The sequence below is a fragment of the Stegodyphus dumicola genome, chromosome 7 (assembly GCF_044657685.1).
Source record: "Stegodyphus dumicola isolate Sdum_Otavi_A_Nest chromosome 7, ASM4465768v1".
NCBI classification, from domain to species: Eukaryota; Metazoa; Arthropoda; class Arachnida; order Araneae; family Eresidae; genus Stegodyphus; species Stegodyphus dumicola.
Window position 1 is genome coordinate 182786154 of NC_140774.1, and position 25579 is coordinate 182811732.

Below are 25579 nucleotides of genomic sequence, written 5' to 3' on the forward strand. Positions count from 1 at the left end.
ATTTTATTTAAATTTATTAGATTGAATTAAACCTATTTCGCCGACAGCGCATAAACCACAATAGAATAAATGCATTCTTTAAAATTCACTTTGTTTAACATAGCGACACTCTGGCGCTAGGTTTACTTAACAGTATTATATTTCGTTCATATTATAACTCAGAATGAACAAAATGTATATAATTTAAAGAATTATCTGATCGTTGCCACATGTTGTATTCAAATACTATAATAAAGCTAGAACTATTATAAAAAAATTAAGCATATAAAACAAAAAAGAAACAGTTTTCACGGACGACTGAGTATTTCTCATTTAATTAATTCAGTTCTTACTTCGCGAGAAGGCAAAAATACATAAAAACTCAAAATATCTATATTAAAAATTACGAAGTAAATCTCAAATGCTTATTTCCTCGAAAAAATTCCAAAAAGAATTAAGCATGATTTAATTGGCAATAATAAATGAATGCGTTATCTTTGTTGTTGCGAAGCTAAGTTTCTCTAGATTGGCAACAAATCCACTAGTCTCCTGTTTCAAATGTAAACATCAATGGCCGCCATTAAAACAGGCTTAGCGGCACCTTAAACAACTTTAAATTGCTGATAATTCTAAAAATATTGCACACAGATTTACTAAAGGCATAAAAGCCTTAACCAGAAGATAATAACAACATAATTCAATCATTTTTAAAGCAAAAAAATGTACAATTTACAAACATATAAAAGTAATGAAAAAATTCCAAAAAGAATTAAGCATGATTTAATTGGCAATAATAAATGAATGCGTTATCTTTGTTGTTGCGAAGCTAAGTTTCTCTAGATTGGCAACAAATCCACTAGTCTCCTGTTTCAAATGTAAACATCAATGGCCGCCATTAAAACAGGCTTAGCGGCACTTAAACAACTTTAAATTGCTGATAATTCTAAACATATTGCACACAGATTTACTAAAGGCATAAAAGCCTTAACCAGAAGATAATAACAACATAATTCAATCATTTTTAAAGCAAAAAAATGTACAATTTACAAACATATAAGAGTAAAGAAACTGAGATCTCTGAGCCGGGTAACAGAGTGGATATATATATAAATATATTTATATACGTTTGGTGCGGCCGATTGCAACCAAAATACGAGGTGCACATCTACATGTTATAGCAGTCTCATATACAAAATTTCGACGTTCTGAGGCTACTCGTTTTTGAGTTATGCGAGATACGTACGTACGCACGTACGAACGTATGTTCGTACATACAGACGCCGCGAAAAATTCTCTTCAGAATTAATTTTCTAAGGAGCTTTATATTTTTTTTGAAGGAAAAGTGTATTTTATTCTGTCCTTACGTACAGATATCACGCAAAAACATCGTTAAATTGCATTCGATAGCAGTGAAAATGGATATTTTCGTTGAAATATGCGGCCTGAAACTTTTCGCGATTACAATACTTCCTTTTTCTTCGTACAAGGAAGTAAAAATATACCGTGTTCGCGTATTTTGGCACCGAATTTAGGAAGCTGAGCGCTAGCGAATGATAAAAGAAATGAAATTTTCAAATTTTAAGTACATTAGAAGAGACTTGAATAACACGGTATTAAATTCTAACGCAACAGTTCACCAGAGGTTAATGTTACTCGGCTTCAATGATATCATTGCTGGTGCCAGAGTTCGTTATTATCATTGTCACAGATATCAGAAAATTACCTCTCATAGTTACGCTCTGTTCGCTGCATAGATGTTGCAACCAGACAATTACATTAGAATAGGACGTCAGAATGTCTAGCACACGGTAGATGGGAAATCATGAGAGAGGATTTCGCATATTATGCAGAGCATATTTGAATCCAAATGCTTCATGAGCCTGTATGTTAATTAATTATGACCTCGTGAATTATTTATATCATCAGTATCTTAATTAATAAATTAATATTAATTAAATAACCTGATAGTATTTCACCAAGAATATAAAACACTCCTGAAAAAAAAATATCAGAAGCAGAAAATATGCAGGTTAAATATCAACCTGATTGTTTAGTCACAATCCATTATCACTGTATCTCCAAGTTATGATTTAAATTACAAATTGCTAATATCGTTGAGGTTTTTTTTTTCTTTTTGTAGACCAAAAAGGAAATTTACCCAGAAAAGCTGTTAATTTCCTTTTGCCTCGTCCACTATATAAAACTTATATCTTTAATTTTGCGTCGTCCACTAGAAAACTTATGTCTTTAATTTTGCGTCGTCCACTATAAGACTTATATTTTTAATTTTGTGTCGTCTACTATAAAACTTAGATCTTTAATTTTGCGTCGTCCATTATAAAACTTATATCTTTGATTTTGCGTCATCCACTGTAGAACTTCTATCTTTAATTTTGCGTCGTTCACTATAAAACTTATATTTTTAATTTTGCGTCGTCCACTATAAAACTTATATCTTTGATTTTGCGTCATCCACTGTAGAACTTCTATCTTTAATTTTGCGTCGTTCACTATAAAACTTATATCTTTAATTTTGCGTCGTATACTGTAAAACGTCGTCCACTATAAAACTTATATCTTTAATTTTGCGTTGTCCACTATAAAACTTATATCTTTAATTTTGCGTCGTCCACTATAAGACTTATATTTTTAATTTATATTTTTAATTTGGCGTCGTCCACTATAAAACTTATATCTTTGATTTTGCGTCATCCACTATAAAACTTCTGTCTTTAATTTAGCGTCGTCCACTATAAAACTTATATCTTTACTTTTGCGTCGTCCACTATAAAAAAACGTCCACTATAAAACTTATATCTTTACTTTTGCGTCGTCCACTATAAAAAAACGTCCACTATAAAAATTATATCTTTAATTTTGCGTTGTCCACTATAAAACTTATATCTTTAATTTTGCGTCATCCACTATAAAACTTCTGCCTTTAATTTTGCGTCGTCCACTGTAAAACTTATATCTGTAATTTTGCGTCGTCCACTATAAAACTTATATCTTTGATTTTGCGTCATCCACTATAAAACTTCTGTCTTTAATTTTGCGTCGTCCACTATAAAACTTATATCTTTACTTTTGCGTCGTCCACTATAAAACTTATATCTTTACTTTTGCGTCGTCCACTATAAAAAAACGTCCACTATAAAACTTATATCTTTAATTTTGCGTTGTCCACTATAAAACTTATATCTTTAATTTTGCGTCATCCACTATAAAACTTCTGCCTTTAATTTTGCGTCGTCCACTGTAAAACTTATATCTTTAATTTTGCGTCGTCCACTATAAAACTTATATCTTTGATTTTGCGTCATCCACTATAAAACTTCTGTCTTTAATTTTGCGTCGTCCACTATAAAACTTATATCTTTACTTTTGCGTCGTCCACTATAAAAAAACGTCCACTATAAAACTTATATCTTTACTTTTGCGTCGTCCACTATAAAAAAACGTCCACTATAAAACTTATATCTTTAATTTTGCGTTGTCCACTATAAAACTTATATCTTTAATTTTGCGTCATCCACTATAAAACTTCTGCCTTTAATTTTGCGTCGTCCACTGTAGAACTTATATCTTTAATTTTGCGTCGTCCACTATAAAACTTATATCTTTGATTTTGCGTCATCCACTATAAAACTTCTGTCTTTAATTTTGCGTCGTCCACTATAAAACTTATATCTTTACTTTTGCGTCGTCCACTATAAAAAAACGTCCACTATAAAACTTATATCTTTACTTTTGCGTCGTTCACTATAAAAAAAGTCTACTATAAAACTTATATCTTTAATTTTGCGTTGTCCACTATAAAACTTATATCTTTAATTTTGCGTCATCCACTATAAAACTTCTGCCTTTAATTTTGTGTCGTCCACTGTAAAACTTATATCTGTAATTTTGCGTCGTACACTGCAAAACGTCGTCCACTATAAAAGTTGTATCTTTAATTTTACGTTGTCCACTAAAAAACGTCGTTTCGCTTTTTAAATTTTTGGAACTAAATATCAGAGCCCTGCATTATATTTACAGAAACTAAATAATGAAGAATCTGCAGGAATGCACGTATGTTTCTCGCACTGTGAAAAAAATAACGGTACATAGAGACATCAAATTTTGAATAACGTAGTCCTCCACTCGAATATGAGCATCTGGAAGCCCAAATTTGGAATTTGTTTTAGTATCTATTTCATATCTTATTGAATATTTGATTAACAAACTCAACGATTTCAAAGCGAGCAATGACAACAGTGTACGAAAAAAAAAACATTTTTATCTCCAGCACGGGAGACTCTGTATCGGAAATTCTTAAGATATGCTCTTTTTAAACTATTTTGGAATTTTACTGTTGAATTGAATTTATGGTTCAAATGCCAAGAACATCGTATTTAATATATAAAGGTAGCACACAAAATGTAATGAAGAAAACCCTTTTGTACGAAGCCTGTTTTGTATGAATTCCGAAAGCTTTCAGAATTTTCGTTGATTTTTATTTTGTTTGTTCTTTTCACTTGTTTTTTTTAGCCTAAAGGGGCGGTAGGCCAGAAAGGCTATTAATCTTGAAAAAGCGCATTACGTCGGTTTACTATAAACAGTGTGTCTCTCTTTATCGCTCTGTATTATATTTAAAGAAATTAATGAATGTGTATGAATGTACGTATGTTTCTAGTTTTTCTAGAAGGTACTTAGAGTCATCAAATTTTGAATAACGTAATCCTCCATCCGAACATGGGCATCTGGAGGCCAGAGTTTTAAATTTCGAATTTCCTTTATTCATAATTTGCAAAACTTTACCGAATTTTTGTTTAACAAACCCAACGATTTCAAAGCAAGCAACGGTAGCACTTTACGAAAAAAAAAAAAAAAAAAAAGGTCTTTATCGCCAAATCGCGATACTGTCTATTGTAAATTCTAAAACTATGCTCATTTTAAATATCTTGTGATATTGCTTTTGAACAGATTTGTATGCAGTTTTAACGAGAAGAACATGATATTTATTAAATAGAGGTAGCACACAAAACGTCCCAAAAGGGGATTTCCCTTTTCGGGGTAACATGAAATCTGAAAAATTTTGGGTTTAATTTTAATTTTTTTCTATCTTTTTGCTTCTTACTTTGTTTCTTTATGAGAATTTTCAATAACTGGTTCTTCAAAAGTTAACTAAAAACCGAGAGTTTTGAATTAATGAAAAAAAATATACAAAAGTTAAACATTTATTCACCGAATGTTTGGAATTTGAGTGTGTTAAAATGTTTGTGTAAGGAAACCTATTTAAAATTCAAGACCAGATATCCACATCATAATCTTATTTTGTTGTGCATGCATTCATAAAAATCCATTTCTTCGTTTGTAATTACATAAGAGGAGATGGAAATTTCAAATGAGATGTTAAATACAGAAATAGAGCATTCCTTTTGCGTGAGCTTGGTTAAAGATATGTAATACAATCTTTCCTTTATCTATAAGCCATAACATGAAAGAAAAAATGCGCTGCATGAAATAAGCAAATTTTAAAACATTGTCTTAGGTGAAACTTGGAATTAAATACGTAATAATTAATTTCTCGGAAATATATATATTTTAATTCGACATCCTGTGTTTACTTTCCATACAGCTGTTCTCTGGAGAATGAGTCTGAATTTTCCCTTACTTTGAACAAAAGTTATGGCTGTGTTAAATTCTTTTAACCTGACATTAGATATATTGCATTAGTTTCAGAAAAGCAGTAATTTTGTGAGGGTTTTAGGAAAACAAAAAATGCAACGCAGCTTAGGTGCAAGAATAAACATCGATTTAAGACTTACATAATAGAACCTTAAAACAAATAAATAAAAAAATTGCATCCGCCAAAGCTTTTCACTATATAAACTATTTTCAGTTTGATTGTGAACTTATATTCTCATAAAATATCTGTGTACACTCTAAAATGCATTAAAATGAATATTTTTTTTTATCATTGAGAATATTATATGCCCATTTGTTTCCCTACAGCCATACAAGAATAAATTATAAAGACGTTATATTATAAGAGGTGTTATGATAAATATATAGCAAGTTTCTTGAAAATAAACAGTTTTGAGCTGGAAAACAATGCACTTTTGATGTTAAAATTATTTGTGAATTTTATAAAGTTAAATCTTTGATTAAATATATAATATTTTATGTCTATACTCTTATAACTTAAATATATTTATTATTATATATATATTTATATTGCTGTGTAAATATTTATTTCTTCCACATAACCTCAAGTTAAAAGTTCAGCTATTTGTTAGTGTTTGTATTTCAAAAGTTGTTCATCAATTAATAAGCTGTGAATGTTTTTAAATATTATATGGAATTAAAAGAAATAGTATAATAAACCTATTTAAAATTCACTGGAAGACAAGTATAGTTATGATTTGATAAGAGTATAGACTACAACATCCAGGGACCCGGTTTTGAATCTCGGAGGAAGACATGGATGTTTGTAAGTGTATGGTGTCGGTGCGGCAAGGGAGTACGCAAAATACACAGCTAGCAGAAATCCTTTTGAGAGAAGACAAGTATAGTTATGATTTCATAAGAAGGACAGCGGAAGTTCGGTGTTCAAAAATAAATGATGTTTGTTTCTTCTACATGGTGATGAATTAGACGAAATTTCATTTAACGTTTGTGCATATGAAATCATTTCTACTGAATTAAAAAAATAAGACTCTTTTGAATTCAAAGTTCGGTGAAATTCAAATAGTGAGAAAAAGTATGAATTAGAAAAAAAGCACTGGAATTTACACTCATGTCCATAAATTAAGGATAATTCGGAGTCACCCGGAAATCGAACTCTAAAATAAATATATCACCTGTAAAATCCCTACACACATCTTCAAGAATCATATGCAAATTTCAGGAAGTAACCAGATGACACCGATGGTAAGTCACAATGACGAGAGTGTAAGAGAGTGATATATAAGGAATACAGGCAAAGAAGTAAAATTGTTCGCAGGCGCTTTATAAGCATTTCAGTGCAATAACCGAATAGTTTTGACGCAAAGGACGCATTTGGATGATTTTTTACGTGGTAGAATTATCGGCCGTCTGGAATGTGGGCGTATCCAACTGGAAGTATCAGACGAACTTGGGATTGCCCAGAGTGTCGTCTCCAGGCTTTGGCAACGATTCCAAGATGATGGTAATATGAGTAGACGTTACAGCACAGGTCGCCCCGGAGTTACAACGCCGAATGAGGACCGGTATTTGGCAGTTACTGCCAAAAGAAACAGGCAGAGCAGAGCCTCGGACCTGTCTTGTCAGCTCTCTTCGGCCACTGGTACGACAATTTCAAGGCAGACCGTGTCTGACCGTGTCAGACCGACAATTTCAAGGCAGATTGGTCTATATGCTCGTAGACCTGTCAGATTCGTTCCACTTACTGCAACGCACTGTCGCCTGCGGTTAGCCTGGAGTAGAGAGCATGCATTGTGGACACCGCAACAGTGGGCTTGTGTGATGTTTTCCGACGAGTCAAGGTTTAGCTTGCAGTCTGATTCTCGCGGGACTTTCATATGGAGAGCTCCAGGTACCCGTTACTACCAAGAAAACATCATTGAACGACACCGTTACGGTGGTGCAGGAGTGCTCGTTTGGGGTGGAATTATTCTGGGTTCCAGAACTGACCTGCATGTTCAAATTGGAAACATGACAAGCCAAATCTATCGGGACGTCATTCTGGAACAACATGTACGTTTGTTTCGGGGCACCATGGCCGCACAATTTGTGTTCATGGATGACAACGTCCGTCCTCGTCGTGCAAACATCGTAAGCGAATGCCTTCAATCGGAGGATATCATCCGTATGGACTGGCCAGCATTCTCACCGGACTTGAATCCAGGAAAGCACGTGTGGGATATGCTTGGCCGACGAGTTGCAGCCCGTCAATCTCCTCCTACATGTGTACCGGAATTTCGGAGAGCATTGCTTTTTGAGTGGTGTAATATTCCCCAAGATTAATTTGATACTCAGCATGCCTAGGCGTTGTACGGACTGTATTGCATCGTCTGGGAGACATACAATGTATTAACAATCATACCAAACAAGTAATATTGGTTTTTTGTAAATAGGTATTTTTTGTAATTTGCTCCGGAGAGAAAAAATCGCTAATTTTTTTAATAATATCAAACATATAGCATATTTTTTGCTCTTTACCTTTTGATTAATAAATGAGCTTTACAAATAAGTCAAATTTGTTTTGCTTCTAACTCTTCCTTTGTCTGATTTTGCATTATCCTTAATTTATGGATATGAGTGTAGTTTGAGACTTCAATTTTTTTTTTTTTTTTAAGATGGATTGCTTTTATTAGCATACAAGACCAATACCAATTATTAAAATAATTATATAACCTTAATTTCACAAAAATAATATTATTAACATCAGAGACATCGAAAGTATTTAAAAGTTGCGTATGGATCAAAAGAAGATCAGGTATTAGAAGTGGGCGTAGCCTGACTTACCTAACCAAACAAATTAGTCTCATGCTCATAACAGGCCACGCCCAATTCAACAAAGAATATATCAAGTTATAAAATTTTATTATTTGAATTATAGACATTTTTTAAAGGTTAAAATTCTTTCTTTACATTCAAGTTGCCATTTTGGCCGATATCAAATTCTGCCATACTACCATCTTGAGCCGCTAACGTCCGGCACGGCAATCATTATTAATTACTCAAATCTCTTATCAAAAACAAATAAAATATTAAATTCCCCATATGTGTTTCAATCAGAAAGAAGAGCTCAACTTAAATATATGAACAAATGAGCAAAATTACTTATTACAATTAGTCAGCTAAAAGTTTATGAGCACCCTTAACAGTTTGAGAATGTAGTCTCTGGAATGATGCAGATGGCAGCTGCTAAAGTGTGCAAATTATTTAACGCCGGCAAGGTATATTGAAGCCATTATTTTATTTGCTTAAGTACTGTCACGGGGAAGACTGTTGATTTCAGCGACGTTGGTAAATGGCCTATTGTGATGGCTCAAACGCCATGAATTGGTATCTTCGGAAAACACTTTTCGTGTACTTGACCTATCATTATTAATACATATGACAAATGGAAGAAGAAAGGTGAAAATTGGTAGTAAACTTCGAAGCCGGTTGGATGTCTCAGTCTCATGACCGAATTGAACGCATACAATCAACGGAGACTATTCCTGTTGATGAAGGCAAATAGGTCCCTGCCTGTGACTCATTTGACGGTTACAGGTAGAAATGGGCGGGTTATCCAAATAGTCACACTGCACCTACTGTGCAGATCTTCCGCGCATTTAATGGGGAACGGCTTAGGAAAGGTAGATCTGAGGATCTTCCACCTACCAAACCGCACGAGAGAACTTTAAGATGCCTAGCATTTTAAGGGACTCATACACCTTAAACCCATTATGATCTTCGAATATGTGACTGATGCAAGAATTGGGATATTTTGTTTATTTTAAAAGCAATTACTTCCAACCTTTTACAGCTGACTACATAATATAGCTGCTTTGCAAATTAGTAACCAGAAAGTTTGTGTTGCCACAAATATTTTTGTAATTTAATCCGCTTTGTGACAAAATGTTTTTTCCTGTTTCCACTATGCGGGGATGATGTTTTTAGTGGCTAATAGTATATACTTGAAATTTGATGGAATTCTTTATATGGACACTCTTTTCTAACTGAATCAAAAATCTGATGAATATTTTAATATTAAAAAATTTTATGCACGAAAACATTACGGATTTTTTTTAATGAAATACATTTTATAAACTCAACTCCAAATAAAATAAAAATTTAACATGAAATTCTTAAAATTTTTGGTTCACAGTAATTTCCAAATGTTATAAAAGCTATATATTAAATATGGAATTAAATTATGCAACAGAATGTCTTAAACTGTGCGTGCAAGGTGGAAACACAACCAAAAGTTTTCTCAGAAAGAGGATTAAATTATAAAAATATTTGTTGCAACACAAAGGTTCTGGTCACTATTTCAAAAAGCAGCTACATTATGTAGTCAGCTGTAAAAAGTTGGAAGTAATTGCTTTTAAAATAAATAAGTAATCCCAATTCTTGCAACAGTCACATATTCGAAGATCTTGTGGGTTTTAAGGCGTATGAGTCTCCTTAAGCGCCCCTTGCCGCAAGAGGCTATACACTAAAAAGCATCAATGCTTTCTCTGAGAATCGAGCGTGGGGCCAGTGTCGCTAATAGCTATATCGATAAGGGGGCGACTCATATGAGAACTAAATGCAATGCATGCCCAAAACAAGTGTATCTGAGCTCACAGTTTATCAGATTCTACGGGTTGTGGGATTCCATACCAAACGCGGTTTAATCTGTCTCTGTTAATTCAGCACAATTTGCATTCAAAGCTATAAGAGGTCATTCAGGATGTAAGCAATGAAACGTTTCTGTGAATGAATTATGATTTCTTTTACAATCACATCGCTGGTCATATCAAGTTGGACTTTCTCTCATACGAAAGGTTCATCAACGCAGAACATAAAGATGGATCGGGTTATTATGCTTTGCAGGACTTTCCTCATGAACTTCTCTTTCAACTATGGCTGTTGCAAAACCCACTATGACAACTACGAATCATGTGAAGTTCATTGATACAGTCACGTCGGTGGTCATACCAAGTTGCACTTTCTGTAATACGAAAGTTTCATCAACGCAGGACATAAACAGGAATCGGGTTATTATGCTTTGCAGGACTTTCCTCATGAACTCCGCTTTCAACTATGGCTGTTGCAAAACCCACTATGACAACAGCGGATCATGTGAAGTTCATTGATACAATCACGTAGGTGGTTATACCAAGTTGCACTTTCTGTCATATGAAAGGTTCATCAACGCAGGACATAAACAGGGATCGGGTTATTATGCTTTGCAGGACTTTCCTCATGAACTTCTCTTTCAACTGTGGCTGTTGCAAAACCTACTATGACAACAGCGGACCATGTGAAGTTCATTGATAGGTATTACAACTTTTCTTGGATGTGTTTCCCAAATGAACTTTTCCAGCAGAACAGCAGCGCTTCTTCGTAGAAAGCCAATATTATGCTTTAGTGGTTACAGAAATATGTTGATTAGCCCACCCCCACAGGCTTCTGCACTCACCGGATATTAAACCGATTGAGCACGTATTGGATACCAGAATCTGCATACTTATGTTTGAAAGTCTGGCACATTGTATCCCCGAACGTTTATCCAGGGCTTTTATAATTCATGTGATGAAGGACTGTGGGCAAAAGTGGAGTAACACGGTATTAGGAATGGTTATTATATTTTGCGTGATTACCGTATTACGCTACATATGCTCGGACCTAACCAAGAATTAGCCTGTGGGTTTTACGTATAATTAAATTCCAGTTAGGATTTTACTGTATTTTGCATTATTTAATATGATACATATATGTTTGCATGTGATACAAATATACAGATATGATGTATTTAATCTATAGCAATTAAACACATATTATAAATACAATTGATACCTTTTACGAACTTCACCATGTTTTTTATTAATAAAGGAGCTTCCTAACAGCATATATTACGTATATAGGAACAAAATAATCTTTTCCTTACTGAAAAAAAAAAAAAAAAAGGATTCTTCTTTTTCAAATTCTAAGGGACGAATACTCGTATTTACATGCATAATAAAACATAACTTTTCGCGAAGGATAAATTCGTAGATTTATGTGTTTAAGCGGAATATAATCTCGGATTACGCATATATTTCTGAAAACTACAGACTGTAATATTTGATAACCGTAGAAGAGAAATTGCTTCAAAGGTTTAGTGGCTTCGTAGAAGCAGAAAATAAAAACCACAAAGACTGCCATACATATTTATTCCCTTCTGATATATTGATATGTTTTCGCGTGTAAAGAATAAATTCTACGACTGTAATAGAAAACAGTCTTTTGAGAATGATGAACGTGAAAGATAATTTAATTTTCCTCATCACATACAATAAAAGAAGCTGCATGATATAGCGCGAGAAACGTTTTTACCCCAGCTGAGCCATGAGAAACAAACTCTCCGACATCGCTGATGAACTTATGAACAATGTGTACACCAAGCCCCCCCCCCTCCGAAAAAAATATAAGACAGTTCTATAACTTCCGTTCTACTGGGTCGATTGACGAAATTCAAATTGCGCTTTCCATGTATCTAAAGTGAGACTTGGGATATACATTAGAATTATATATAGCAATTGTTCTAACAATAAGTATTTTGACACAAAATCGGACTTTTTCTGAAATAACATAACAATTGTTTTCCATATTTCGATTCGACGACTCAAATTATGTTTAGATACGAAATTTTGTAATTGAACTTTTTCCTTTATAGCAACCTATCTTCCTTTTCTTTTTCTTCATTGTGCATGAACGGAAAAAAAAGGTTGTAAAGATTACGTTAATTATCCTAACAGTTAAATTTTGAGCTAAAGTTCCTTTTCTATTGCTTCTTAATTTCAACTTACAACTTCCGGCCAGAATGTATTTTTAGAATCACATGTGAATGCAAATTTGAGGTGTAGTATTTAACCGTGAAGTTCTACTGTCTTAGTCAGGTGACAGGTGACAGCAGGGCCAGACATCCGGACGGCTTACAATGACTACTCGGGTGCTGTCCGGACCCTGCAACTATCTGTAGCTGAAACTTTAAACAGACATAAATATAGTAGTTTACAAATAGATTTGATCGTGTAATCGAACAATGCGTCAATGTACATAATGCAACACACTAAGATACTGTAAACTCAAAAATAGATACAATACACCAATACACATAATTGTGACACACTAATACGCTATACACCAGTATTCTATACACTAATATACTATACACCAGTATACTATACAATAATTCACTAATACACTATACACTAAAAGATAGACACAATACACCAGTGCGCATAAATGCGACACACTAGTATACATTGACACTAATACATAAGTACCATATACACAAAAATACACATAGGTAAGATAATACAATTATTCTATTATACTACTGTAACATACACGTGGATACAATACACTGAGATAGGTAGAAACTTACGCTAAGTTACAATATATAAAAAAGTTAAGTATTGATACACATAGATACTGCGTAAATTCTATATTTTTTAAAATACACTTTTGTGTAAATATTAATAATACACAGTACTACTACAGGTGTTACTCTGTATGTTCTTAGATCTTGAAACATGACAACATGATGCTAGAATATATTTATAGACGCAATAAACCAATGACACGATGCGTCAATATACATAAATGTTTCACACTAATATACTATACACTAAAAGATAGATACAATACACCAATGCGCATAGATGCGACACACTAATATACTATACACGTATATATACTAAACACTAATACACGATACACTGAAATATAGGCACAATAAACCAATGCACATTAATGCGACACACTATTATACTTTACACTGATATACATTGACACGTAAGTACCATGTACACAAAAATACATGTGAATTAGATTATACAACTATTCAATTATACTACTGTAACATACACGTGGATACAATACACTGATAATACGTGAATACAGTACACGTAAATAAGATTAAATAATTATACTGTCTTAGTCAGAGAGAACCAGTGATTCTTTCTAGCACACGTCATCCATTTTAGGCTACTCCCTCTTAAACTATTATTACGCTCGGCCGTACTTTAGGCCCTTGGTAGCTTCGAAGTAAGTAGCATTAAGGAGCCAACTCCGTTAGAAGTTTGATATCTTCGGCTATTTCGTTTTAGTTAAGATTAGTTTAGTTTAGTTCCTAGTCTCTTAAGTTCAAGCCCGAGTGTCGGTTTCATTGTACAACTCCAAAACGGAGTTCTGTTATAATTTATTGGAATAATAAAGGGTTATTTCCCCCTTGTTATTTTCTATCCCCATGAACTCAAGCGATTATTCGCTTACTAGTTCTTAAGATTCTTCAAATTCAACTGTAACTTAAAAGTACAGATTCTTGTAAGGTCATCGTTCACACTTTCAAATAATTTTAAACAAAGTGCGTAAACCACATTTGGCGTTATTATCGCTTATAATAAATACGCCAAATTTGAAAACGCGCCAAAATGTAAATTCACGCATATCTTAGGAAATTTTGAATAACAAACTCTAAGTTTTTCAGGTATGCTTAGAAGTACATTTAGTTTAAGATGACTGCAAACCTTTTATAGGTTATAATTCAAAATGGTTTTTGAAAAATGTATAAAAATTATCAAATTTTAGAAATAAATCACAAAAAATAGGCGAATTTTATTTGGAATGAACCTGTATTTCGAAAAATGGAAAGAAAGACGAGATATTAATAAGTATATATCAAATTCAATTAACACTGAGGAGCTTGTATTTTGAGAGCTAATTTTTTAAAAACTACTCGTGCAATTTTTACAAATTGTCAGTTTGGTATAATTTGAGTCGTAGAATCGAAATCTGGAAACAAAACGGCATATCATTTCATAAAAGGTCCGATTTTGTGTCAAAATACCTGTATTAGAACAATGCTATATATCAAGCTAATACATATTCTAAGTCGCGCTTTCGAGACATAAAAAACGCAAGCTGAATTTTGTCAATCGGTCCAATAGAACGGGAGATATAGAACTGTTCCATTTTTCTTTGTGCATTGAATGCCAGACGGTTTCCATTTTCGTGTTTTTTTATATGTTTGATACATATATTAACAAACCGCAGGAGATTTTTAATTAAAGGTATGAACATTTTAATAGCAGATTAAGGAATAAAAATATAGCAAAATGTAAAAAAAAGTGTTAAATCGCTATAAAAGTATACAAAAGGTAAGGGAAATGCGCAGAAAAAGGTGTGGAAAATACTCCTTTAAAAATGAATTAAATTTTATAGTTAAAATATGTAGAAAATTTTGCTTCACAAGAAAATTTAGATCAATAAAAGGCTTTATAGCGTGCATTAAGAGTTAATTAAAAGAATAAAAATATACTCTATTACACACATATTTACACACATGGAATCATGAAGTGGAAATGTGATGCTCATCTTCACACAAAATCTATCATTTTATCGAAGAGGCGGTAATATGTAAATGCTATAAAATCTTTTGTGCATTAGTGTATAAAAATTTACTTTGAGAATTGGATATATTCATCTGTAGGATATATTCATTCGAATAAGTAAAAGCCAAACTTTTGTTAATTCTTTTCCCGGGCGGTTACAGAAAAATAACAGTTTGATACGTTTTATGGAGGAAAAATATTCTGTTTCAGAAGAAATTTCAGTTCTCACTGAATTAATAAAATTTTACTTTACTTCTTATATCTTCTATTTAAAAATATTATAATACTGGTACTTTCTATGAGCTTAAGTAATAAACTAGCATAAATGCAGTTGACTCTTAAAAAACATAAATTTTAAATGTGCAATTCGGCATATAAGCGAATTTTTTCTTTCAGCAAATGCTACTATGATTTTATTATTTTTTTTTTCTAATCTTCCAGCACGCGCGCTTGGCAATTTCACATGAGCACTCGCGCGTCATAATTTTTACGACATCCGTTATTTTACCGTTTTGGGCACGAAAAACGACAGAATTGAGTGAATATTGATAATAAATTTGTTAAGAAATAAAATATTAATCTTATTATTGCAAAATGCAAATGATATAACATTCAGATATAAGTAAATTATTTTTAAGTTCTTATGTTAGTGAGAAGGGAATTCAATGATATATTTCATTATAGAAAATTTTAAATTTAATATTTAATAATTATATTTAAAAATCGAAGCTTATTTTAATATTCATCGAAGACAAGTATAAACAATAAAAAATCTGATGTGTACACCACATGACTTCCTTGTATTGGAATATTAAATTGGAACATTAAATTATACGCATTTTTTCTTGCATTTCATTTAAACTTATTGGATTGAATTAAATCTACTTCACCAACAGCGCATAAACCACAATAGAATAAATGCATTCTTTAAAATTCATTCTAGTATTTGTTTACCATAGCGACACTCTGGCGCTAGATTCACTTAACAGTATTAATAATTATATAACAGTTAACTTATTTTCCGTTATAAAATCATTATATAAGTTAACTGTTATAAAATCCAATAATTATATAACAGTTAACTTATTTTCCGTTATAAAATCATTATATAAGTTAACTGTTATAAAATCCAATAATTATATAACAGTTAACGTATATATTTCGTTCATATTATAACTCATAATGCACAAAATTTATATCATTTAAAGAATAGAATTATCTAATCGTTGCCACATGTTCTATTCAAATACTATAGTAAAGCTAGAATGATGTATAAAAGAAATTAAGCAAACAAAACAAAAAAGAAACAGTTTTTCACAGACGACTGAGTATTTCTCATTCAATTAATTCAGTTCTCACTTCACGAGAAGGCAAAAATACATAAAAACTCAAAATATCTATATTAAAAATTACGAAGTAAACCTCAAACACTTATTTCCTCGAAAAAATTCCAGAAAGAATTAAGCATGATTTAATTGGCAATAATAAATGAATGCGTTATCTTTGTTGTTGCGAAGCTAAGCTTCACTAGATTGGCAACAAATCCACTAGCCTCCTGTTTCAAATGTGAACATCGATGGCCGCCATTAAAAACAGGCTTAGCGGCAATTAAACAACTTTAAAATTGCTGATAATTCTAAAAATATTGCACACAGATTTACTAAAGGCATAAAATCCTTAACCGGAAGATAAAAACAACATAATTCAATCATTTTTAAGGCAAAAAATGTACATTTTATAAACATATAAGAGTAAAGAAACTGAGATCACTGAGCCGGGTAACAGAGTGGATATATATATATATATATATTTATATACGTTTGGTGCGGCCGATTGCAACCAAAATACGAGGTGCACATCTACATGTTATAGCAGTCCTACATACAAAATTTCAACGTTCTGAGGCTACTCGTTTTTGAGTTATGCGAGATACGTTCGTACAGACGCCACGAAAAATTCTGTTTAGGATTAATTTTATAACCCAAAATTGCAAAATATTTGAGAAAAAATATTTTCCAAATTTTAAAACACGACCACGCGCCTGTCGTAACTGTTACGAAAAATCTGCCACGTAGCAGAAAAGCCCAGTGAAAAAAATAAAGTCAAATGACTTACTGTTGTGGCTCTTTCCATGATGTGGGGAAGGGTAGAAAGGAGGAATAGAAATGACCTTCAGACGTCTCAGCATCGATATGCGAAAAATGTGCATTAATAATTGAATTTTTCGTAAATTTTGCGCATGCGCGCGTGCTGGAAGGCTAATATAAATTGCTGATCTATAAGAGAGGGGAAATTTTGAATACAATTACAGTGTCCTAGAAACATAAAAAAGCCTAAGACTATAAGGTATTTCTTCCGCTTTCTTAGCATGCCTTCATAGTGTAGTGGTCAGCACACTCGGCGCGTATTCGAGAAGTCCGAGGTTCGAGTTCCGATGAGGGCATTGCTCATTTTTCACTTCGCCCGCTTTGAAACAACCTAATGTCTCTACAAGATAACCTTGAGAATGTCATTGAATAAGTATAATGATATACGAAATTAGCTTCAACAGTGAAACGGAATGTCTTCAGGAAGTGATTTTTACGTATTGTTACGAATTTTACACATAGGTAAATAATTTTAGTGAAATTAAATGGGAAATTCTTGTATTTTTTGAACAGTGTAACATGCAAAGCTTGAAAGAGACGAAGCTATTGCGGAAAAATACGAATATATTGACACGTCTATTTAACCATTTAACGTGGTGCCCTCGTTTAAGAGTGTGCACCGTGTTGTGTCGCCAGAATCGAGCCATGACGAGTCTATTCGTCAATCACAAGTTGCGCTGGTAGGATACTGGATGAAAAATATGGGTTTATTTTATAAAATTAAAAATGTTATTACTAATGATTACTTATTTCGTTAACATAAGCATATATTACATACATATTAAACTAACAACGCAATAAATTGAATTAAATATTATACATATAAAAGTAAGAATTTCAATTCCTACTGTGGAGTAATATTCACCGAAACAGGGTACTATACACAATAGGACTTTGCAAATTGAAACACCAGTAAAGCGATTCCTTCCTGATCTTACGTTTGTAGCAATGCGAACACCTTCGCAAAGGGTTGTTTTTTTTTTCGATGTTCCGGTTATATAATCCGGAACATGATTCCCGACTAATTGGCTTGTATTATTTCTAAATGGCCGAGTTAGTGGCGATTTATTTCTTTCTCTTGGATACGACGCAAAAGTGCCTTCAACAAATTTGAGCAAAAGTTTGATACGCGGTCATGTTCGATTATTTTTTTATATAATATGAAGGCATTCAAACACGTCTAAGCAATGGAGAAATACATTTTTGTAGTACTTTTTGAGTCGTTTCTTGCTGTGGAGTACGCTATGATAATTTCATCGCTCATATCCACTCCACCCATTTTTTTATTATAATCAATCACTAGCTCCGGTTTCTTTGTTATTATTTTTCTTTTCTGTGTTTCTGTTACGTTGTCGTTATGTACAGTACTTACTAAATAAACCTCTCTCTTATCTTTCCATTTCATTATAGGCATGACGAGTATACTCCTCAATCACAATTAACTGCTTAACACTGAGTAAAGATATATTTCATTAAAGTGGCGAGATATCGCCAAGCTGGCGATGGTTTTGAGGTCTAAATTTTGTCCCGGAATTTGGCGATTAATCGCCAAAAGTCGGCAGACTTGGCGATTTTCTTGTGTAACTCTTTGGCCCCATACTTGTATAACTCTTAATTGGTACTGTAATTGATCCCTAAGTGTAATGTAACCATAGCCAGTCCTCATATGTAATATTGACCGTATATGACTTCCAGTAATTTCGAGAAGTGGAAGATGCTAGAGATTTCTCGGCGGAACTATATAAGACCGGAGAGAGATCTGCTTTCAGTTGTTAGTGAAAGCTTAGCCTTTTAGATGCGCTTTGCACTGTCTTGTGTTTAACGTTCATAGTAGTATTAAATATAACTATTGATTGTATTATGTAATACTACGAAGAGCTGTACTAGTACTTTTGTGGAAATTCCAGAACTGTGAAGTGTGTCTTTCAGTAAAATAAATTTTATCAATATATTATCAGTCCTGTCTACAGTCATTACATTATGAACCCGTACACACGCAACAATATTAATGCTTCCTTTTGTTTTATTTTCAGAGGTGTTCCAGACTGATGGCTACCTACTTCCAGGAACGAAATGTAACTATGAAATATCTCCCGAACAGACGAACAGAACTCGAGGAAAGTTTTATTCCCCTCAGTATCCCAGCAATTATCCAAGAGATATAACATGCCACTATAGGTTCACTGCCACGCCTAATAACAGAGTAAAGATAGTCTTTGAGCAGATTCGCCTGCAGAAAGGGGATTTAAGGTAAGATAACTCTACACGAAACCTGATTTTCATTTTAATGTCTACATATTAGCATATCTTTAATTTATTCTTTAACAAACTGCTATCTTCGTTGCTAAATAAAATTAGAAATAAATAAGAAAAAAAATTATGTAAGATTTCAGACTTTATATTTCGTCCAAAGCGTTTGTTTAACTTTTTTGTGTTTTCTGTATTTATTAAATATCATGTCCTTAGTACTTAAACCATAAAATTTATTTCAAGAGCAATATCGCAATATAATTTTAAAATGAGCATAACTTTAGAATTTCCGATACACAAAATGAACGGGCTTGTTGGAGTTAAAAAAATATTATTTGTTTAGTAAAGTCGTTTACAGGTCACGCGTTACGTTAAAAAGATTCATAGGTAGTTGCTGATGTGCAACGGTATTTATAATAAAAGAAAGTAATACAACTTTAAATTATTTATGACGTGACCACCTCATGATATTATGATTATAAGAATCTTTCAACGCAATTTATAATAGGCATTTAAATTAATGCAGCGCAAATGTCGCAGGTTCTGTAAAAATAAAATCATGAACTCCACTGGCAACTTATAATGTCCAGTTAATACCCGGTAAATAAAATAATAATGTTAAATTCAGATGAAACATATTTGCTCTACAAAAATACAATTTTTCAATTTTATAACCTTTTTTTATACTAAGGTATCATTTGAGCGACGAAACATCGGAAATGCTGTTTCTGCCGATTTAACCAAAGTATCATGTTGTTACATGCTTTATAAATTTCCACTACTAAGCAGGTTTTAGCCGAGAAGGGAACAGTTTTAAGCAAAATGGTCCCTTATTAATTAGTAGGAATAAATATACCTGAGCAATCATCTCGGGCTGGAGCTATTTTCTTTTCTCGTAGAGGAAAATACATAAGCGGGAACAAAAAATAGAATTCCACTTTAGTTATCTAAAAAGGAAAAGGCATGACATAATATATATATATATCTGAAAACAGAGGGATGAACTTGTGGAGCTTCATCTTCCGGCAGACCCTCAACAAGATCGCGGCAATCAAAATGGTTACAGTTCTCCCTCGATTTCTTATTTCAGCGACAAGAGGCGACAGCCCCTTCAGACTGCTTTTGAGTGATGACTGACTATTCTATAGTGAAGAAGCCCATACCTTCAGTCCGGCGAACATTGTGAAGTAGTTGCCTTAGTGGTGCCTTATCAATGCGTCGAAAAAAGCGTTCACCAAATTTGGTTGAAAGCTCTTCTTTTCCCCTGCAGCGCTACAGTCTATAGGCACGATGAACAACCGGAGGAACTTTGCACATTACGAACTCATCCTTGTATCGACGCTTCGGACTGTAGACAAAATTCTACAGTTAGATCCCGCTTCCAATACTCTTTGCCCGTTGTCACAGACTGGAATCCCCAAGTGTCCGCCCTCTTCCTACGGCTTAGAGGATTAAAGCATACAAATACTAGCCTCGCTTCTAAGTCCCATTTGCTCAATAGTCGCAAGATGTTTTACACTCTGCTAGCTCGACAATTTGATTCTGAAGCGAAGCTCCCGCCTTCGTACCCCAAAGCCGAGTAATACGAACGATGATAAGAATATTCCAGACAATATTCTCGAATTCAAGCAGTCTTCTTTTTTTGCGGAAGGGGGATATTTTTATAATTTATTTTATCCGAAGACCTAATTCTTGCAAGATTTTTTTAATATAGTTACAATTTGATGAAATACTAACTGGAGAAGAAAGTAAAAATTAATTAATTTTACAGGAAAAAGGGGGGAATTACAGCAAATTAAAATTAGAAAGACAATTGTAGTTAATTACAATTAAGCCTACCTAAAAATCAAAATTTAAATTTGGTAATCATTAAGAGTACTAATGTCGTTTTACCAAACCAATCAAACATCAATTAAATCAAAAGAATAAAGGCCTAACAAAGTTTAAATTAAGATTTAAGTTTTCAAAATAAAATCAATATAACACGCTTTTCTCTTTGAAAGTTATTAAAAGATTAATCATTATCAGTTACCAGTTTAAGTAAAAACAATTACATCTGATAGCAATAAAATTCTTAGTAAAAAAAAAAAAATTGAAACCGACCAATAAATTCAAAGAACAAACTAATACCATTTTAAATTAAAAGCTAACCAGTTACAAAAATCAAATTCCAATTTAAATTAGCTAACAATTTACACAGCACTAGTTTTAACAAAAAGAAAAATTGCATGGCTTAAACTCAGGAAAATTATTTGTTTACAAGGATAATACATGCATTACAACTCATTTTGCCTGCTATGTTATCATTCTTATAGCTGTTTAGCTACATGGAATATATGCCAAAAGGTAGAAATTTCTAGTAATAATTTAGTTCCTACTATCATTACTTTTACTGAGATAAGTACATGTTAAACTCGTTTACATCGAAAGCCATAAGTCTGTGGCATAACTTAACTTATACGCTAAACAAAAACAGTAAAATATATATACTGTTTAGTGATAAAACAGAGTAACCATGCATTGTAACACAAGCAATTAACAAATGCGAAACTCGAAAATATCCTTGGAAGAGGACGTTTTAATTTACACTCATGTCCATAAATTAAGGATAATTCGGAGTCACGCGGAAATCGAACTCTAAAATAAATATATCACCTGTAAAATCACTACACACATCTTCAAGAATCATATGCAAATTTCAGGAAGTAACTAGATGACACCGATGGCACTTCACAATGACGAGAGTGTAAGAGAGTGATATGTAAGGAATACAGGCAAAGAAGTAAAATTGTTCGCAGGCGCTTTATAAGCATTTCAGTGCAATAACCGAATAGTTATGGCACAAAGGACGCATTTGGATGATTTTTTACGTGGTAGAATTATCGACCGTCTGGTATGTCGGCATACCCAACTGGAAGTATCAGACGAACTTGGAATTGCCCAGAGTGTTATCTCCAGGCTTGGCAACGTTTCCAAGATGATGGTAATATGAGTAGACGTTACAGCACAGGCCGCCCCAGAGTTACAACGCCGAATGAGGACTGGTATTTGGCAGTTACTGCCAAAAGAAACAGACGGAGCACAGCCTCAGACCTGTCTCGTCAGCTGTATTCAGCCACTGGTACGACAATTTCAAGGCAGACCGTGTACAGACGCTTAGGGCAGATTGGTCTATATGCTCGTAGACCTGTCAGATGCTTTCCACTTACTGCAACTCACTGTCGCCTGCGGTTAGCCTGGAGTAGAGAGCATGCATTTTGGACACCGCAACAATGGGCTTGCGTGATGTTTTCCAACGAGTTCAGGTTTAGCTGGCAGTCTGATTCTCGCCGGACTTTCATATGGAGAGCTCAAGGTACCCGTTACCACCAAGAAAACATCATTGAACGACACCGTTACGGTGGTGCAGGAGTGCTCGTTTGGGGTGGAATTATTTTGGGTTCCAGAACTGACCTCCATGTTCAAATTGGAACCATGACAAGCCAAATTTATCGGGACGTCATTCTGGAACAACATGTACATTTGTTTGGGGGGCCATGGGCGCACAATTTGTGTTTATAGATGACAACGCCCGTCCTCACCGAGCGAACATTGTAAGCGAATGCCTTCAATCAGAGGATATCACCCGTATGGACTGGCCAGAATTCTCAACGGACTTGAATCCAGTAGAGCACGTGTGGGACATGCTTGGCCGACGAGTTGCAGCCCGTCAACCTCCTCCTACATGTCTACCGGAACTTCGGAGAGCATTGCTTTTTAAGTGGTGTAATATCCCCCAAGATCAGATCGATAATTTGATACTCAGCATGCCTAGGCGTTGTATGGACTGTATTGCATCGTCTGGGAGACATACAATGTATTAACAATCATACCAACCATGTAATATTGTTTTTTTTTTTTTTTTTTTTTGTAAGTAGGTATTTTTTTGTAATTTGCTTCAGGGAGAAAAAATCGCTAATATTTTTAATAATACCAAACATATAGCATCTTTTTTTGCTCTTTACCTTTTGTTTAATAAATAAGCTTTACAAATAAATCAAATTTGTTTTGCTTCTAACTCACTCTTCCTTTGTCTGATTTTGCATTATCCTTAATTTATGGACATGAGTGTACATGGTGATCCGAAACTTCGGATTTGAAGTGGAGTTCTTCTAGGCTGTTACAATGTTTTCACGAATCAAAGGATTCATAAAATTAACTCTGATAACTCACTGCAATTGCAGAAAGATTCAAGAAATTAAATTTGATGCCCATATGTGCATTTTTTGTATATTTTTAATGTCAATGACATTAGTAAAATTCATTTCTCATTAATATTTGTAGAATTCTATGTTATCTCATTTTATATGCATCTTTAGGTTCCAACCAACCCTGTGAATACGAATTAAAAAAACTTATCGCATTTTCTATCTAAGTGAACAAATTATATCATAAATAAGGTAAATTTAGCATTTGGAAATTTTTCCAAAACAGTTTTCAAGGCAAAGGCTGGGACGCATATGTCCCAGCCGTAGTTAATGGTGAGATACATATGTCTCACCCGTAGCGGTCGACTTACATATATGCAGTCGCATTATTCTGGAAAACTTTATTATATGAAATAGACTTTTGCATCGTATGGTAGAGGGTAAAACATTCCTTCCATAACCCAACATTACACATTGGGCAACACATATTTGTCCTTTCCTCTATGTTCTTTTGTGTACAAAGAGCACAGAGGGATCTTGATTTTCCAGCTATTAGAAGATGATCCCCAACATTCAGGAGATTCTTAGCAATCTTCGACCCAGCAGTAATGTTTAAACTTTTAGTGGGCCATATATGTGACTTTAATATTCAAAGGGTTAAGTATTGACGAGTGGCTTCTCAGATTCCCACTACTGCATATTACATCAATATCCTATGCTGCACACTACATTTGCTGACTTATTCCTGATTGATAGCTGTAGTCGAAAGATAAGATCGACCAAGTGTTTGACCCGGTTTCGATCTCAGACGAAAGGGTTGTTGTTGTCTTGTCCATCTATTTCATGGAAGAGTCGTTGCTAGAGCCCCAAGGAGATTGGACTTCTACGTCCACCCAAATTTTGAGGGACAGCCTCCCGGGTGGCGGTCCCAGGGTCTCTCCCCCCTTTTCCCTTCCACCAAACCACACGAGAGGACTTTCGGATCTCCACAGAGAGCCCCCAAGACACAAAGACACTATACATTTACAAATATCCGTGCTTTCTCCAGGATTAGAACCCGTGGCCTTCGGTAGCGAAATAATCTACCTAAACCATTATACCGTCTGCGTAGCCGACGAACGAGTTGGCTGTTAAATTTTTTTTTTGTTTTACCCATATGCGAAGGTGAATATATGCCAGTTTATATTAGTACGTCTTCCAAAAGGCATCTCTCCTCTTAGGCTTGTGTTCTTTGCCATATCTGAATGACCTAATGTGATTGATGGAATCATCGAGATCGCGACATAGAATGAACACAGTCAAGGATAAAGACATAGAATTAACCTGCTTATCTTCTTATCTTCTACCTCATGCTGCGGTATCCTCAGTAGTATCAGCTACTTATCACAGCTGCTTATTCTCTACCCCAGTTGCGGTTTTAGGTATTTTTATTTCCGCTATTATCTGTAAAATTCTAACGTGAAATTTGAGCAAGGTTCAAGTCAGAAAGAAAACTAAGAGGTTTATTAGTTAGCAAAATAAAAAAAAGGCTTTATACTCATATAAGAAGGTGACTCACGAGTGGCCTAACAGTAAAGTCGCTGAACAAGGGGAATTCTGTCCGGGATTCGAATCCCGGCGAACTGGCTGGCTGCATGGGCGTTTTCGGGGTTTTCTCCATGTGTAACGTGTATACGAGCTAGTTTCCCTTAGAAAGTCTCCACGGAGGCTTCCCTCCCATTAGGCAGATAGCCCTTGCGTGCCTTGTCATAATTAAAATAAACCAAACCAAGACATATAAGAAGGTTATTTGTCATTCGGATATGCAATAACATATCTGCAATTGGCTGGGGGTTGTCAAAGATGCATTCTTATTTATTTTAATTTGTTCGATCTTTTCTTATTATTATTTATACAGTATATTACTGCGCCATAA

At 33.9% G+C, this 25579-nt stretch overlaps 1 protein-coding gene across 1 annotated transcript in view; it reads left to right on the top strand.

Moving 5' to 3' along the window:
• LOC118189558 (bone morphogenetic protein 1-like) overlaps positions 1 to 25579 on the top strand; it is a 1084318-nt gene that overhangs the window by 1025608 nt on the left and 33131 nt on the right. The window contains exon 7 of the mRNA XM_085821451.1: positions 19261 to 19477. Coding sequence (XP_085677577.1) covers positions 19261 to 19477 — 217 coding nt within the window. The remainder of the gene's footprint in view (positions 1 to 19260; positions 19478 to 25579) is intronic.